General features: G+C 32.7%; 1 protein-coding gene across 1 annotated transcript; it reads right to left on the bottom strand.

Annotated features, from left to right (window-relative positions):
• Positions 1–790: 790 nt before the first annotated feature.
• On the bottom strand, positions 791–15381 carry LOC102809169 (putative flavin-containing monoamine oxidase A). The gene is made up of 11 exons (XM_085502135.1): positions 15068–15381; positions 13075–13162; positions 10757–10931; positions 9813–9927; positions 9188–9345; positions 8554–8734; positions 6578–6678; positions 5834–6004; positions 5468–5554; positions 5106–5206; positions 791–1805 (listed from the first exon to the last, which is right to left on the bottom strand). Exons 1-11 carry the CDS (start codon positions 15222–15224, stop codon positions 1547–1549), a joined length of 1593 nt encoding a protein of 530 aa, XP_085358261.1. The 5' UTR covers positions 15225–15381; the 3' UTR covers positions 791–1546.
• Between the last annotated feature and the right edge of the window lie 1846 nt (positions 15382–17227).

Here is a 17227-nt window from a genome sequence, read left to right as displayed (position 1 = left end):
TTAATGTAGTTGTTCATTTATTCCTGTAAATCCACACTTTTTTGAAGCCTAGTTGACATTTACAAGGTTTGCAATAACAAATGTAATGTTGTATACAAACACCTGTTACTAGCATGCAATGGAAATGGCATTGGATTACCCAGACTTAAAAACAAGTAAGGGGTTATCAATTTGAAAACTTGGGACTAGAAAACACAAATTGCTACAGATGATTTAAAATAATGAGAAAACATGAATAAAGAAATTAATGTCTAGCATATGTGAATAAAATTTCAAATAAGGAAAAAACCTAATGAGATTTTTGGGAGCATATCTGGACATCTAATTCCATGTTGGATCAAAAGTAAGATCCTTGAAGCCATTAGGGTTGCCAAGAAATGGGTGTGTACAGAAAAGTCTAACAAAAATACAGATTACTTTCAGGATTGTATCACAGAATGTGACAATCTGTTGTGTATGAATAAATGATACCAAATTGATTATCACAATTAATTAACACTGGCTTTCTAATAAACCCACTATTAATTAATTTATTTGTAGGCCTTTGCATCCAGTATGGATGTACATTGTTTTCTAACAAAACCTGATATCAAATAGTATGAATAAGTTCAAATGAGAATCTTGAATAAAAATGGATGTCAGCAATCTATACTCTATTGGACCACCAAATGCCTGGGGGCAAATAAAGGTTCTATACAAACAATTTCAACTTTTCCGTAATAGTGTTATGTGACAAAAGCTGTCATGGAAACAGAAAATTAAACAAAATGACAATTTCATAACTAATATATCTATTGTTGCAGTAGATTTTATTTTATGAGAAATCTTTATTGATACAATTATTTAAAAGCTTTTAAAAAATAAACATTAAGAAGTTTAACAAATTATCAAAACAGCTTTACACCAATTAACCATTGTATATTAAATCTAGCTAAGATTAAAGACAAAAATTACAAATTGACAAAAATTGAAAAAGTCAGTTAGAACTATTAATTTGAAAGATGAAAAAAAAAATTGTTTCCAATGTTCCTTGTTTATTAACATTTCAATCCAACAAAACATGTATTTACAGTAAATACAGACCAGTGTTAATATATACAGAAGTGGTTTGCAGTACTAATTCAATTCAACTTCATGTCTTAATTAAGCTATAGACCGTAAAGGGTTCTATGAATAAATGTTACTGGAATGCATCTTTTCAGGTTATAGCACCACCACAGATTTGATTATGCAGAACTTTTGTTTTTATTGTAATATTTGTCACAAAAGTTTTGTATTTATATTGATGGTTATGTATTTACAAAAGCCTTATAATACAATTATTTTCAATTGGATATTTTTCACAAATACTTTCATTATTGATCTATAGTAACTTGATCATAACCTCTTTCTCATCCTAAAAACAAAACGTTTCTATTTCACACATATTGACTACGGAGATTCACAAAATATACCATGTGGAGTGTGATCCTATGTAGTGAAGTTACATTATTACTGCAAACAAACATAAATTAATGGGCTCTCTGAACAAAAATTTTGTTCTGTATTAGTTGTAAATGAAATAAACAATCATTGCCAAGGTGAGACCTATTAACATATTAATTACCACTGATTTAAAGAAGTTAGATTCAGCCGCAGGCTGGTGTTGAAAACCACAAGGTGTTTTTTTTGTTCTGTCTGTGTCTTTTACCAATGATGGTTGGAGATGGGAAACAACTTCCACACATGCACGTATCCCAGATTGAACGGCTCCGCTGAGATATCCAACAGCAATACTAGCCGTTTCGGTCCCAGCCCAGTGAATTCTAGTAAAAATGCATCACATCAATAATTTTAATAATAACATCAAATATTTCAACAGATATTGACAAATATGTATCAAAGTTGTTCACACACACATGTACACCACATACAAGAATTGACAGGATGCATGACTTACTGTTTTGGAAATTATCATAGGAGGTGACCATTTATAATCTACCGGTAGGTGAGGAGGTAGGAAATTTGAGAAAAAGTTTTCTATGAAAACATGGAGAGTTACTACAACACTGCAGCTAAATGAGTATATAGCGTAGCTGAGTATGTCGACCAGTCAGCAGGTTAAACATGAGTTACTATAGTAACAGTCACATGTTAAAATAAAGTGTCATCAATTCTGCACTGCAGCTAAATGTGTGTATATAACTGACAGTTAAACCATTTCACAAACAAGTATTGGTAACTTGTTTAATCTAGTTTATATTTAGCAGAGAATCTTACAATAACCATGTATAAAACACCAGTAATGAAATATATAGGACAATTTATTGTAGAAATAAATTAAAAAAATTATAAAATATGATTTTCATTTATACACATTCATGTTCTGATACATCATAGCTAGAAAAGTTATTAATTACAATTACTGAAACTGAATTTGTTGAACAATATATTCATAGGAACTTTGCATATGTAGTCAATATAATGTCAAATAAGCATAAAGGGCAAGAGTTCCTTTTGTACGCCCATCCCTTAACCTAACACTCACTCCCAGTTACCCAATTCATTTGTATATGCCTCCTCTAGATAACTATAGATGTCCTTAGGAGGGGCATGTACAATTAAATGGGGAGTGCTGGAGGGTAGGGGTAGGGTTAGGGATGGGGGTACAAATATAACTCTTTCCGCATAAAGTTGTAAAAGCATCTAAACAAAATACAGAATTTTTTTTAAATATTATTAGAGCATATATTGTATCCATTTGGAAGTTCATTCAATTTTTCAAAATCTGATTCATGTTTAAGGATTTCCCCCCCCCCATATATTTAGAGAATATCAACAGATTTTCCAAAATTATTTTAGATACTGATGTACATGTGAATCATGCACATACATTTTTCATGATATCACATTCTCAGCTTTGATATTAATCACTTGAATACCATTATTTTCACAGTAACAATTTTAGTGCAATTTTCTTCACATTTTTATGTATTTCTAGAATTTCTTTGTTTGTACAAAATCTTTATGGGTTGAATTTTGAGAAATGTGTGAAAAATTTATTATTTTGACATTCAGAGTGCTTTGACCTCTAATATGGGCTCTATAAATGATATTACTAAATTTGATTGCTGGTTTATTTTTTTTATTATTGTTGATGTCTCAACCAAAAGGGCTTAAAATACTATTTAATACTGGAAAAGATAAAATGTGTCTATCACAACCTGTATGAATTAATACATTTAGAGGTGTTGATTTTATTGAAAAGTCAAGCAGATGCGTCATGATTTCCCACTACATTGGAAAGAATGACATTGCATACATCACCTTTCACACTTTTTAGCTTCGCTGTTGACTTTGTCGAGCAGAGCTTATCATATGAGTGATTGTCCGTCGGCGTCCGGCGTCAGTCGTCCGTGTCAATGTTTTACTTTTTCAACTTCTTCTTGAAAACTACAAGCCCGAATGCTTTGATACTTAGTGTATATGTACCTTGGGTAGACCTCTCTCAGATTTGTTCATTTCATGATGACATCTTCAATTCTCTAATTTTGGTGAATATTTTTGTCATTTTTGGTAAAAAGTGATATTTTCGACTTCTTGTTAAAAACCGCAAGTCCAATTGCTTTGATATTACATATATACGTACTACATGTGGACCTCTCTCAGATTTGTTCTATTTGTAATGATATCTTCAATTCTCTAATTTTGGTGAATATTTTTGTCATTTTTGGTAAAAAGTGATATTTTCGACTTCTTGTTAAAAACCGCAAGTCCAATTGCTTTGATATTACATATATAGGTACTACATGTGGACCTCTCTCAGATTTGTTCTATTTGTAATGATATCTTCAATTCTCTAATTTTGGTGAATATTTTTGTCATTTTTGGTAAAAAGTGATATTTTTAACTTCTTGTTAAAAACCGCAAGTCCAATTGCTTTGATATTACATATATAGGTACTACATGTAGACCTCTCAGATTTGTTCATTTTGTGATGATATTTTCAATTCTCTAATTTTGGTGAATATTTTTGTTATTTTTGGTAAAAAGTGATATTTTCGACTTCTTGTTAAAAACCGCAAGTCCAATTGCTTTGATATTACATATATAGGTACTACATGTGGTCCTCTCTCAGATTTGTTCATTTTGTGATATCTTTTATTCTCTAATTTTAGTGAATATTTTTTTAATTTTTGGTAAAAAGTGATAATTTTGACTTGTTGAAAACCGCAAGTCTGATTGCTTTTATATTACATATATAGGTACTTCATGTGGACCTCTTTCAGATTTGTTAATTTCGTGGTGATATCTTCAATTATCTAATTTTTTGGTGAAAAGTGATATTTTTGAATTCTTGTTGAAAACAGTAAGTCCTGTTGCTTTGATACTATACATATTGTTCATTTTCTAATGATATCTTCTGTTCTTTAATTGCAATGTGCATTGCTAACAGCGGAGCTATCTCAGCCGTCCAGATGCTTGTTAATTTTGTGTAATTCTATACAGTTTAAAAGTTAATTCTAAAATATTTCCATAAAACTCAGAATAGAGCTTAAAAATGCAATTACACACATTACTGGGCTTCAATGGCTACTTCAACATCTAGATTCAGATTGGCTGATACTTCGTTTGCAGCACGCTGACCAGCCTGTATAGCACCACTTAAGAATCCAACGCACTGAGTAGCTGTCTCGGTACCCGCCCAATGTAACCTGTCAATGAAAGTGAGGTGCAATGATAGCATACAAGCGACAGAATGGTGCGAGCAAAACAGATTGTAGCAGAAACAGCTTTGTGCTAGTAAAACATTGCTACCTTTGTAATGATCAGAGAGTATGAGAAGCTCCAAACTGGGGTAGAGCCTGAATATCACACATTGATGAACCCTACATTACCATGGCAATCATAATAATAGATGTTGCCTAAGTGAATACACAACATCAATATGCATTCATAAACAAATGATGTAGCTATGGTAACAGAATCAAGCACCCAACACCAGTATTAAGATTATTAAGATGAGCAATATGTTTCATAAAAATACAAATATTTAAGAAATATGAAATGATCACAAAGATGGTGAGCATTTGTATCAATTTATACAGGGAATACAAGGTATTTACCTGTCAAATGGTTTTCTAAGAGATTCGTGAAAGTAAGTGATAGCACCAGGAACCATCACGCTGACAGGACATCCACCATTATATGGCTCTTCTCCCCAATCCTACCATAAATAGAATTCAAGTTATAAAGTCAAAGTTGAAATTATTGATGCCCACAATGTATTTTTGCTTGGAATTAATTTTCGCTGAAGGAATGATTCAGTGAAAATAAAATCCATTGAATATACCTTTTTTCCTGTATTTTACATTCAACATCAGTGAAAATAAATTCCATACGAAACACCAAAAAGACGAAAATTAAATCCAGCTAAAATTATTTTACCTGTGATAGATTACATAACTGAAATATGGTAATACTTCACCTTCTCTACATAATCAATAGGAGTCCCTGCCATCTCACCAAAAAACTGCATCAAGTGATCTAAGACAGCTTTTTTTCGTTCTTCTGACTACAGTAAAATAAAACATTATTGGTACTTCATTCTACATTTAAGGGGTGACAATCGTTGTGTCGTGTCCTGTTCGATAGCGATGATTCATAGCGACGTATACAACGCGTGTAAAATACATTGTTTATTAGATGAAATTCGCCACTGCACGACGACCACCACGCTTTATCTAAAATGTCTTATTTTTTTTCAGCTTGATCAAAATTTTGCCAAAAAGTTGAAAAATTAAAGGTTTCAAAAATTGACTTTGTACACAGTTCTAATACTAGTATCACTTACACTTCTTTTACTCCATTCTCTTGATTTGCCAAGGAAGCCAACAAGTGCTGGGTTACCATTAGGACTAGTCGCATCATAAACTAAACATAATGGCCCACTGTCATGGGCTAATACTGGGTCACCATAGCTACATACAACTTCACCAGACTGACCGTTTTCTCTCCAAAACGTCTGAAATGTAATAAGAATATTTCAATATCACCAATGAAAGGATGCCTTTTTGAATCAACGCTTGAAACAATCCGCTTTATCATAATATTCATGAATAGTATGTAAAATTGCATCACTATCTATCATCCTATGTATCAGTAAATGCTCATTAAATTATGATATTATGCTTTTCATAACAAAAACTGTATGTATATTTACTGAATAAAGGATAACACCCGTTTGCATGATAAGGTTGTTAAATAACAGGCTTGACTGCGTTTTACTCATTATTACACCACATCCCTATCCATTTATAATAATAGACAGCATGGAGTCCTTTAGTTAATTTATTATACATCCTGAAATGTTGAAATGTTTAAAAATTGAATGAATGTACTAACAATAATATGCTTGAGAAAAAAAAAATCAACGGTTGATTTCAGTTTTGCAAGGAACATTCACAACGAATTTACATACCAAAACACACTCATAGAAAATTTCACAGATGAAATTTCCAGGATTCTCAATGTAAAAAAACTATTATGTGCTATTTAAACAATCCAGATAATAGTGGGAAAACATTACTATACTTACATTACTGTATGTTGCTATGAATTTTATAAGATGTCCCATTGGCTGGCGTTGTAACAGACTCCTTTTATCCAATGGTAATGATGGAGAAAAATCTATTTTAACTGAAAAAGACAACATATTGATATATTAAAGGTTAAAAAGGAATCTGTGTCTGGGAACCATTGACGATGTTTGCATGAAAAAAACCCACGCGAAAGTTCGGTTTTTTGCGTATCTTTAGATATGCTGTGTTACAAACACTTGGGTTGCTGAATCCCAATTAATCGATAAATATGATTTGGTAAGGGTCAATTTCCTGCAGTCTTTCAAGAGAGCCTTGAGTGGAGATTAAATTTGCCTCCGAAAGTCTTTTTAGCAATGGTCTTGTCATCCGCATGCATTTATCAGGAAGCCAACATTTTACAATGTTGAACACTATGATAAAGATATTCCGTTTTCAACATTATACAATTCTTTCATTTTTTAGGAGAAAAAACCCTGAAAAAAATGATTTTGACAAGATAATTTAGAAATTTATATTAATAATAATTCATAACGAAATGTATTCCATATGCACCCATAAATTATTTTTATAATTACTGATTACACACGAACATTACAGAAAAATATAATAATTTGCTATATTATCTATATTTGTGCCTTTTATTTATCTTGAATCATGACTGAAAGGAGCTGGATGAAATTACAAACTATGTAGCGTCTTTGACAACTCATGTATGAACAATAACTGTAATAAATATGATTCTACTTGGTAAAAATACTGTAATTTTCTACATAAAAACAAAAGAATTTCACAATGTCGAAAACGGAGAGTCTTTATCATCGTAGTGTTGGTAATAGTTGAAAATGATACATCATCCACGTGAATGTGCTCATATGAGATCAAAGGAGTCTGTTTTCAACAGCCGTATACATCTAACCTCGCCATCGTTAAGTTTTCTTGGTGGACCACAAGCTCTGTTCCTTGTTTGCACGTTATCAAGTTCACACAATCGCAGACAAATATTTGTAAGGATGCCTTCTGAAATGGTAAATTTTCTTGATGTATTAGCGAGTACTCCACCGGGCTATATAGCGTTTTCTCACAATAGCAAAATTTTCCTCGAGTTCACTCATTGCTTTTCCACATGCATTTCTCGTCCTTTGCTTCCAACTTTTTTTTGCACTCTTGTTTGTAATATTTATATGTTGTTGTTTTTTGTCTTTCTAAACATCGAGTTTACTTTTGATTGACATTCAACGAGATCGTTTCAATTTTTAATTTGATGGCTGGTTTGAATTTGTCCACTTTTACAGTGATCAATGTTGCGGTCGAGTTGAGTTACTAGTAATTACAAGCCTGATTTAAATTTTTTTGCGGTGTTTTTTTCGCCGTCGATGTATTATATAAGTGCGTTGGGAAATAGCATAATTATATTGCGTGAGTGAAAGAGGCTGGTGAGACTATGTAACGAAGCGCTCTATTTATTTCCAACACGCGTGGTCGCCGCCTCTGATTGCGTTTATTTTGTATTTTTATTTTTGAAATGTAACACTGGCTGTATTTGTTTTGTCTCACAACTGAATGTCCAAGCTGACTTTGTTTTGGCTGTAATACCAATAAAAACGTTTTGTGTTGTTCAAACATGACGGGATTCTATCTCCATCATGCACTGTAGCATTTCTGTGTCAAACAAAGCAAATGTGATGTTAATGATCTTGAACTTGTTCAATATTTACCCCATATAAGGGCAAATTTGAACGTTAGAACTAATGATGGTGATAAAGATACAGTTTTTACAGAATGGTAAATTTAGTTTTTTTGTGATATAATTTCAATTAAGGTTTACTTTTACTTATATTTAAATATCACAGGAATTCAAAAAAATAAAAGACACCCACCATACTGACAACTGAAATGATCAACAGGCTCTTTATCTTTTATATTCATTCTATTTGCAATGTCTGGCAGTAAACACATCACAACTCTAGCTTACCTACAAAGTTAGGCGGGACAGACATTATAACTCGTTTTGCTGAAACAGTTTTACCACTTGCTGTTGTAATAACTACTTTAGATTTGTCTTCCTGGTTGACTTGTACAACAGGTTCATTCAACCAGACATTTTCTCTTCCTATCTTGTCTGCTAACTTTTCACTAAGTGGTTGTGCTCCACCCTGAAAAAATAAATTTTACTTATTGAAGAATATCCATAGTGTGATGTAACTTTGTAAAGAGTGTGTTATATTATACGATGGGATGCAATGTGAGCAATGCGATGGGATGCAATGTGAGCGTTGTGAGCGATGCTATGGGATTGGATGGGATGGGATTCGATGCAATGCGATGCGATGCGATGCGATGCGATGCGATGCGATGCGATGCGATATGATGGGATGCGATAAGATGTGATGTGATGTGATGTGATGTGATGTGATGTGATGTGATATGATGCGATGCTATGCGAATTGATGTAATTTTTTTACCAGTATATCACAAATGATTATAACATTACGAATGGGTAATTATATCGTATTATAATTTCAGTACAAGTAATATTACTATCAGTATTGTAATTGTGACATGTCAATACAAATCAGAATTTACTATATGGTAAAATATACACACACCTTTATTTTGAATTCTTGACCAGCGCCCTCACTTGCTTCAATTAATGCAGTAAGACCACCAGCAGAGTTTGCATAATGAAGGAAATAAAGTACTGACATTTCACAACACTCCATACCAAACATGACACGAACAGCTGCATTTATAGCTTCACGAGCAGCTGAAAAAAAATATTATTAGTAGTATTATTCTTCAGTTGCCCTGTTCACACTTGGTAGTCAGTTGAATGTGTTAAAATTCTAAAACTTATGAAGTCTCTGAAATTATGCCAAAAAATCTAGATATACAATTAACAATATCACAACAACAAAAAAAGTGCACAATTCAATATGTATTTTCATCATACGTACAAAGTTTGATTGAAGCCAATCCAGTTATTTCTAAGAACTACTTGCAGACAATTTCAAATATTATTTTGATCAAATCGAAAGCAAAATTAATGAATATATATAATAAATTAAATTATTATTATTATTATTATTATTATTATTATGACAATGTTTTGTCCTTGAACATAGTTACTGTTTCCAATGAATTGTTAATGTAACATTTAATATAATATGTGAAAACAAAACAAAATAGAGTAAATCTATGTATATTCAAAGTATAAGAAGATTTCTTTCTCACCATTTGATGTTAAATGTTGCCGTTTAAAGGTCTCTACTGTCATACTATCCAACTCTAATGCTTTCTTGGCTTTAGATGGGTTGTCTAAAGGAACAACTTTCCTCATTCTTTCAACCTAGAATAAAATTTAACTGCTTTAAAAAATCCCCTAAGCTGAGTGGAAAAATTGTTTCACTAGAAGCACTTCCAACAATTCCAGATTATGTTAGGATCGTCCGAACAGTGTATCATGTATGGTAGAATGTGGAAAAATTTATTGAGTTTTCAGGCTATTTTCTTTTCGGAGGTCGCTTTTGTTGATCAAAATCCATTGAGATAGATGTGTTCAAAAGTATTTAATAATAAATGGGATACATAGAAAATAGATATCATTTTAAAACACATCCTAACATATTACACTGCATGTAGTCATGAGATATCATTTTAGCACAGTAGTACATCGATTTTAGTCTGGGCAGGGAAAATAATCACCAAAATATGGCGGATTATTTATACGACATAACCAAACTATCATATTGGGTAACTGCACTATTTTAATAATCAAACTTGGCTGAATCGCAAATTAATATATCCAAGTTGAATATGATTTGATAAAAAGTGTTTGATTAATTGTAACCAGAGTCGTCAACAATAATAACAACATCAACATTAAAAACAACAATAACAAGGAAAGATCTTTCGTACACTTTTCCCATTATCTACGATATAAAAACAGTAAAACAATACATGATATACAAATTGATAAAATACAGCTGTTGGCCCTTTAAAGCGGGAGGGTCGTCACCTGCGTATACGCGGGAAATGAGTCCCATGCGATGATAACAACACACGCTAAAAACACAAAGTCTCATGGGTAGACGCTTTTTTGTAAACAATGACACGCTATGGCCATAAGACACATGGGCAGGTGACAACTCCCTCGCTTTAAGTATACTGACACGTACTCTGTTAATGAAAAGCTGAAGATCAATCAATGCAAATAGTGACATGGAAGGAATGTTACTTGAGTATGTCTTAATCTTTTTATCCGCAATCTGCATGAATTTAATCCCATCAGTATACTGCTTGTATTTATCAACTCCCAGCTCCTCCATCAGACTTAGAATATGTGGCTGTCTCCTGGTTTAAATAGAAACAAATAAAAAATACTTAATATAGATATAATTAATCCATATGCCTTCAGGAATTCTAAACTTAAAAATATATTGCTACATACTTGCACTACAGTTGTAAACTGTGGAACACTAATATCTTTATTGCTCTAATTAATACCAGATTTCATATAATTCAATTTATGGCTATTTTCACACTAAAATCACCAAACTGTTGCAAAATTAAGAAGGATTAAAAACGATAAAGTCTAATAGCATTAAAAACACTTATTGGTAAATGTACTATGGTCACGTGTGTCATTATATTTCAGAAAGCTGTGAATGGTTTTGGTCAGAAATGAACATAAACATCTTTTATAAATTTTAAATGAGAAGTTTAAAACAATCACAATGCCTTGAAAAAATTAGCAAATGAATTAGCAATTTCCTAAATAAAATTCTATAATTATCTGTATGGCTTTTAACTAATAAGAAACATTTCTCTGCTACCTGAAAATGAATGTTTTACAATTTAAACATTCCGTGCCCAATTACATTAATGATACTACTGTACTTGTACTATTTCATATAAATATCAGCGATTGAAGAATTGTACAAGTTAACACAAGAGACTTATGGGTAATGAATGTACCTACACTTATAAAAACTTGGATTTGAATATAACATAGGGCCTAGAGTAAAGATACAAACTTTCAGGTTCTTAAAGATTCAAGTTACAAACAGAAAGACAGTTATTAGTAATATCAATATTCCAGAAGAATTAAAAAGTGATGTTTAGATATTTAAATATATTTAAGAGAAGTCAAGCAAAGTTGGAAAATATGGAGTATACAAATATTTGAAATATGAAATAGTAATTTATTGAATTCTATTACTAACATTTTATTGCTGTAAAAAAATGGAAACTGTTTTTAACAATACAATGAATTTATATACTGAAATCAGAAATGTTTATCACCACAGGTATACACAGGAGATGTGTAACAAACGAGATATTTAGATAATGAAAGGTAGTTTAGTCTCCAACACTGTAAATATTTAATTTAACCTTTGACCTTAAAGAAGATCGTTTAATGTGAACTCTTTTTAAAATTCATACACAGATTTAGTACATACGAGGACTGCATATTTGCTAAATCGTCTACAGTTCATCTGTAAACAAGCAGCCTCTCGACTGAGATAGCTCCGCTGTTAGCAATGCACATTTCAATTAAAGAACAGAAGATGTCATTAGAAAATGAACAATATGTATAGTATCAAGCAATGGGATATCACTTTTTACGAAATATTACAAAAATATTCACCAAAATTAGAGAATTAAAGATATCATTACAAAATGAACAAATCTGAGAGAGGTCCACATGTAGTACCTATAAGTGTAATATAAATGCAATCAGACTTGCGGTTTTTAACAAGAAGTCGAAAATATCACTTTTTGACAAAAATTAAAAAAATATTCACCAAAATTAGAGAATTAAAGATACCATTACAAAATGAACAAATCTGAGAGAGGTCTACATGTAGTACCTATATATGTACTATAAAAGCAATCAGACTTGCGGTTTTAAACAAGAAGTCGAAAATATCACTTTTTACCAAAAATGACAAAAATATTCACCAAAATTAGAGAATTAAAGATATCATTACAAAATGAACAAATCTGAGAGAGGACCACATGTAGTACCTATATATGTAATATCAAAGAATTTGAACTTGCGGTTTTTAACCAGAAGTCAAAAATATCACTTTTTACCAAAAATGACAAAAATATTCACCAAAATTGGAGAATTAAAGATATCATTACAAAATGAACAAATCTGAGAGAGGTCCACATGTAGTACCTATATATGTAATATCATAGCAATTGGACTTGCGGTTTTTAACAAGAAGTCGAAAATATCACTTTTTACCAAAAATGACAAAAATATTCACCAAAATTAGAGAATTGAAGATATCAACATGAAACGAACAAACCTAAGAGAGGTCTACCAAAGCATTCAGGCTTGTAGTTTTCAAGAAGAAGTCGAAAAAGTAAAACATTGACACGAACGACGTTCGGCGGACGATGACGGACGACGACAACGACGGACAATCACTTATATGATAAGCTCCGCTCGACAAAGTCGACAGCGGAGCTAAAAACTACAAACCTTCCAATCCATTGTCCACCCATGTCCCAATTATCTTTGCCCTTTGCACCTTGAAGTTCAGTTGTTAATGTTCGTCCACCCACTCTGTCTGTAGAAATTAATTACACAATTTCATGAATTTTTAGTCATACATCAATAACCTCAGCAGTAGATCCAGAAATTAATAATTATTAGACAGTGAACCAGAAAAAATGAAAACACACACACTTTATATGTATCTTCTGATTTTAGGGGTATGAGTCACCCCTGGTTTCAACCACTGGACCTTGTGTTTGCATTGGGGGATAACAGCTATTTATATACAATCAATATTAATACAGGCTTAATTAGTGTCAACTGTTACATTTTCGCAACTGATCATTTATAAAAATTATCCAAACATAATAATAATAATAATGAATTTATTGCATTCTTAGAAATAATTTCTATTGGTTGACAGCAATAAAAAATGGTAAGCCAGTTGCGTGTACTTTATATTTATTACTGAGCATGTTAACACATTGACGCACAGTGGGTCAAACGTTACCTTCAAGTATTTTTGATTGACACGTCAGCCATGTCAGCTTCGAGGAAAGGTTGCACACAACTGTCAATGTTGAATTTTTCTAATACAAGCAGTAAAGTGAGTAATACCAGTATGATTGATGTATGACGTCGCTCTGACAGTATGTATGACAGTAAATTCAACTGAACGAAAAATCGATCACACGCGGCACAATCTGATGATATAAATCATTTAAATTATGGCTTCTCTCTTATTGGAATATGTGGTGGCCCTGAAAAGGGCCGTTTAGTTTGGTTGCTATGAAGCAACTAATCAAGCTCGATCACTTCATTATGATCTTCTTGGTGGTCGAGATTCCACAGGGTCGGCAATGCCTCGCGGCAGTGGGAAGCAATTGACAGAATTTCGTAAACAATGCGGAATATATTCAAAAATATTGAATGTATATTATCTTTTTTCAGATCATGTCATCCAAGATCTTGAGACGCGATTTGCTGATCATCACTGTGATCTGATAGCTGCACAAGCACTTTTACCATGCAACATCGGTCAGCTCACATCAACCCATGTGACCTCAATTAACAACTACTATAGGAAATTGTTGCAAAGGGATGAATTTTTGAATATTGAAATTGAGAAGTGGATAACAAAGTTCAGTGATACACCAATTGAGCAAAGGCCCAATGATGCTGTTTCATCTCTTGCTGTTTGTGATGTCAACTATTTCCCAGCCATCCACAGAATTCTCACAATATTCTTTACAACACCTGTCGGAAGCGTGTCATGTGAACGTTCTTTTTCTGCACTTCGGCGGGTGAAGTTATGGACACGATGTAGCATGGCTCAAGACAGACTCGGTGCTCTTGCAATGTTACTAGTACACCGAGGCACAGACATTATTCCTTCCCCAGAAGTGATTTATTCGAGGAAAGCTAACTGGAGATAAATTAATATGCTATCGCCAAAGTTGTAAACATAAATTGTGTATTTTACAATCAGTCCTGTACATTACATTAATGTTGATCCTATATGAAGATAGAACAAAAGTGTTTTGTATATATTCATAAAATATATCAAGATGATTTTATTGTTAAAAATAGATAGATATACCCCCCCCCCCCCCCATAGCCATTAACGTATGGCGCAACTGCACACTTCTACGCCTTCATACATTTATACGCAATTTAAAAAAATGCATTTGCTGCCCCCTAGTGAAAAAAAGCTAGCTACGGCCCTGGCAACTGCAAAGAGGATCCAGTTACACTGTTACTGATATACAATATAGGGCCATGCAATACATAAAGTAATCATTCGTCTAATACTGTTATGCGAAGAGTTCGGGAGCATCCTTTGTATCGGAGTGACCTGACCCTGTTGACTTTTGATATGCATTTGCACATTCAAGTTCATGCTTGAGGGAACACAGATTTGATTTGATAGAATACGTACAGTTCGATCTTGTCATTGTGCACGTATAATCTCATTTACCTTTGGCTTCCAAAACCAACACAGTACACTCAGGGTAGATCTTCTTCACTTCATGTGCTGCTGACAACCCCGATAACCCAGCCCCGACAACGATAACATCGTAGTCACAAGATTGAGCGACGTCCTGTTGATGCTTCCGCTGTTCTGAAGCACTCATTTTGCACGTAGCAAACTATGAATGCCCTTTAGACAGAATGTTGTCACCACATCATGCAGAACACGAAATATCACATCGCCGAAAAAACGAGTTCAATCATAGTTCACAGATATGGCAAGATTAGTAGTCAGTTGTTGTTAGCCGGCCATTGCCTCATTTGCATACCTACGATCTACTAGTACTTGACGCTTCCGTGACATTTGAATGGCGATACTACTTCAATGGGGGCATACATTTTCAGCGCTAAAATCCAAAATTGTAGTCTCAAATAAAAACAAATAAAAACAGTCACACACAGAAAATATGTATATAAGTGTATAGAAGGCGTCAAAACGAACAGTCAATCTGTAATTATGATTCTAGAATAGAATCTTTATTGCTATCGTACCCCATATTTGAGGTTTTCCTGCAAAGTACAATAAAAGTAATACATTCTGAAAACATATAAAAAATATAATATAGGGAAAAAAGACGCTCAAATGTCTAAACATATAAAAAATTATTAATTTGTATTTTCTGAAGCAGCTGGTTTAAGAATCGTTTAAGCATATCCTTTTTAATTGAATTTTCTCGTATATTAAACTTGAAAACTGTTACAAATGTGTTTCACCACATCGTTTATAATGTTTTTATCTTTATTGTTTAAAATATTAATTAATAACTGTTCATTGTTTTTGTTGTTATTAATAATGTTGAGTTTTTTTTTCAAGAAACTTTCTTTTTCTTTAGCGTATAACTGACATGACAGCAAAAAGCTCTTTTTCAATTTCATTATTTTCACAAACTGAACATTTTCTATCTTAGATTTGTACATTTTTATACCTTTCATTTTCAATCTGTAAGCGATGGGCACTTATCTTCAGTTTGGTCATTACAGAGCGATAAAGATTTTTATTATTTGCAAGTATTTTTCTAGTGAAATTGAAAAATCCGTTTTTAATTTTCTGTACGTTCTCAGCTTAATTTTATGGTTTGTGCGTTTGTCGTCGTTCACAAACAAATCTTTTCTGTCTTTGTGTTTCAAGTTTTTCACGAACATCTCTAATAAAGCTTCACTGTGTTTTAACACATCTAATATTTGAATCACACTAGATACCCTAGACTGGCACAGTCGGGGCGATTAATTTGTTTTTGTAGTTTAAATAAAATAAAGAATTTCGCGAAATGGAGGTGTTAGCGCAAAATCCCCTGTAACCGCGCTAACACCTCCATTTGGCGATTTTTTAAATTTTATTTAAACTACAAAAACAAATTAATCGCCCTGAATGCGCCAGTCTATAGATACCCAAGTATCCAAGGCATATCCTTTATCCTTATCCAATATTTCATCATTTGTCTAGTGCTTTCTATGGGGAGAGGATAGCTCCCTATTCAAGTAAACACGCTAGATTGGTAGCCCTGCTATTCACTTTCAGCAAAATCTTGTAAAATTTGGTGTGCAGTTCATCTATTGATGTGAAAAGTTACACAATTGTAAGAAGTTACTCTTTCTAACTCTTCATTGCTGATATAACATTTAAATTTGGTTAGACGATTGTATTTCACATTTTACTAGTTGATTTACTCAAATAATCAACATGAGAAAAATACACTTTGCAGGGAGGTAACACACTACAACATGCAGCAAATTAAATACTTACTATATTTTCTATTCCCTGCGTGGTGCAACGTGACAAAAACGAAGTCCTTGACGGCGAACAGAATTAGGTATCATAACATGGCTCTTATGCTGGAAGGTGAGGGAACTGGCATTATCTCCAAAAAAAAAAAACACGCATTACTACACGTCTTTTATGGAATCTAAACGAAACAACTTTGTTTCGACTGCTAATTTATTACTGATATGGTAATTTTATTTTTAGACACTGTTAATTAGCTATAGAATAAATAAAATAAAAATCGATAGACAAAAAGTAGTTTGATCTTAAATCTTGGTCCGACGCGTAATTTCGCGGAAGATTCTACAGAGTCGTTATCAGGAATTATCTTATTGATTACGGGAA

This window comes from Saccoglossus kowalevskii, chromosome 8, assembly GCF_978046115.1.
Source record: "Saccoglossus kowalevskii chromosome 8, keSacKowa6.1, whole genome shotgun sequence".
Taxonomy (NCBI): domain Eukaryota; kingdom Metazoa; phylum Hemichordata; class Enteropneusta; family Harrimaniidae; genus Saccoglossus; species Saccoglossus kowalevskii.
Note: the sequence above shows the minus strand (reverse complement) of the source record. Positions and strands in the feature narration are given on the sequence as shown.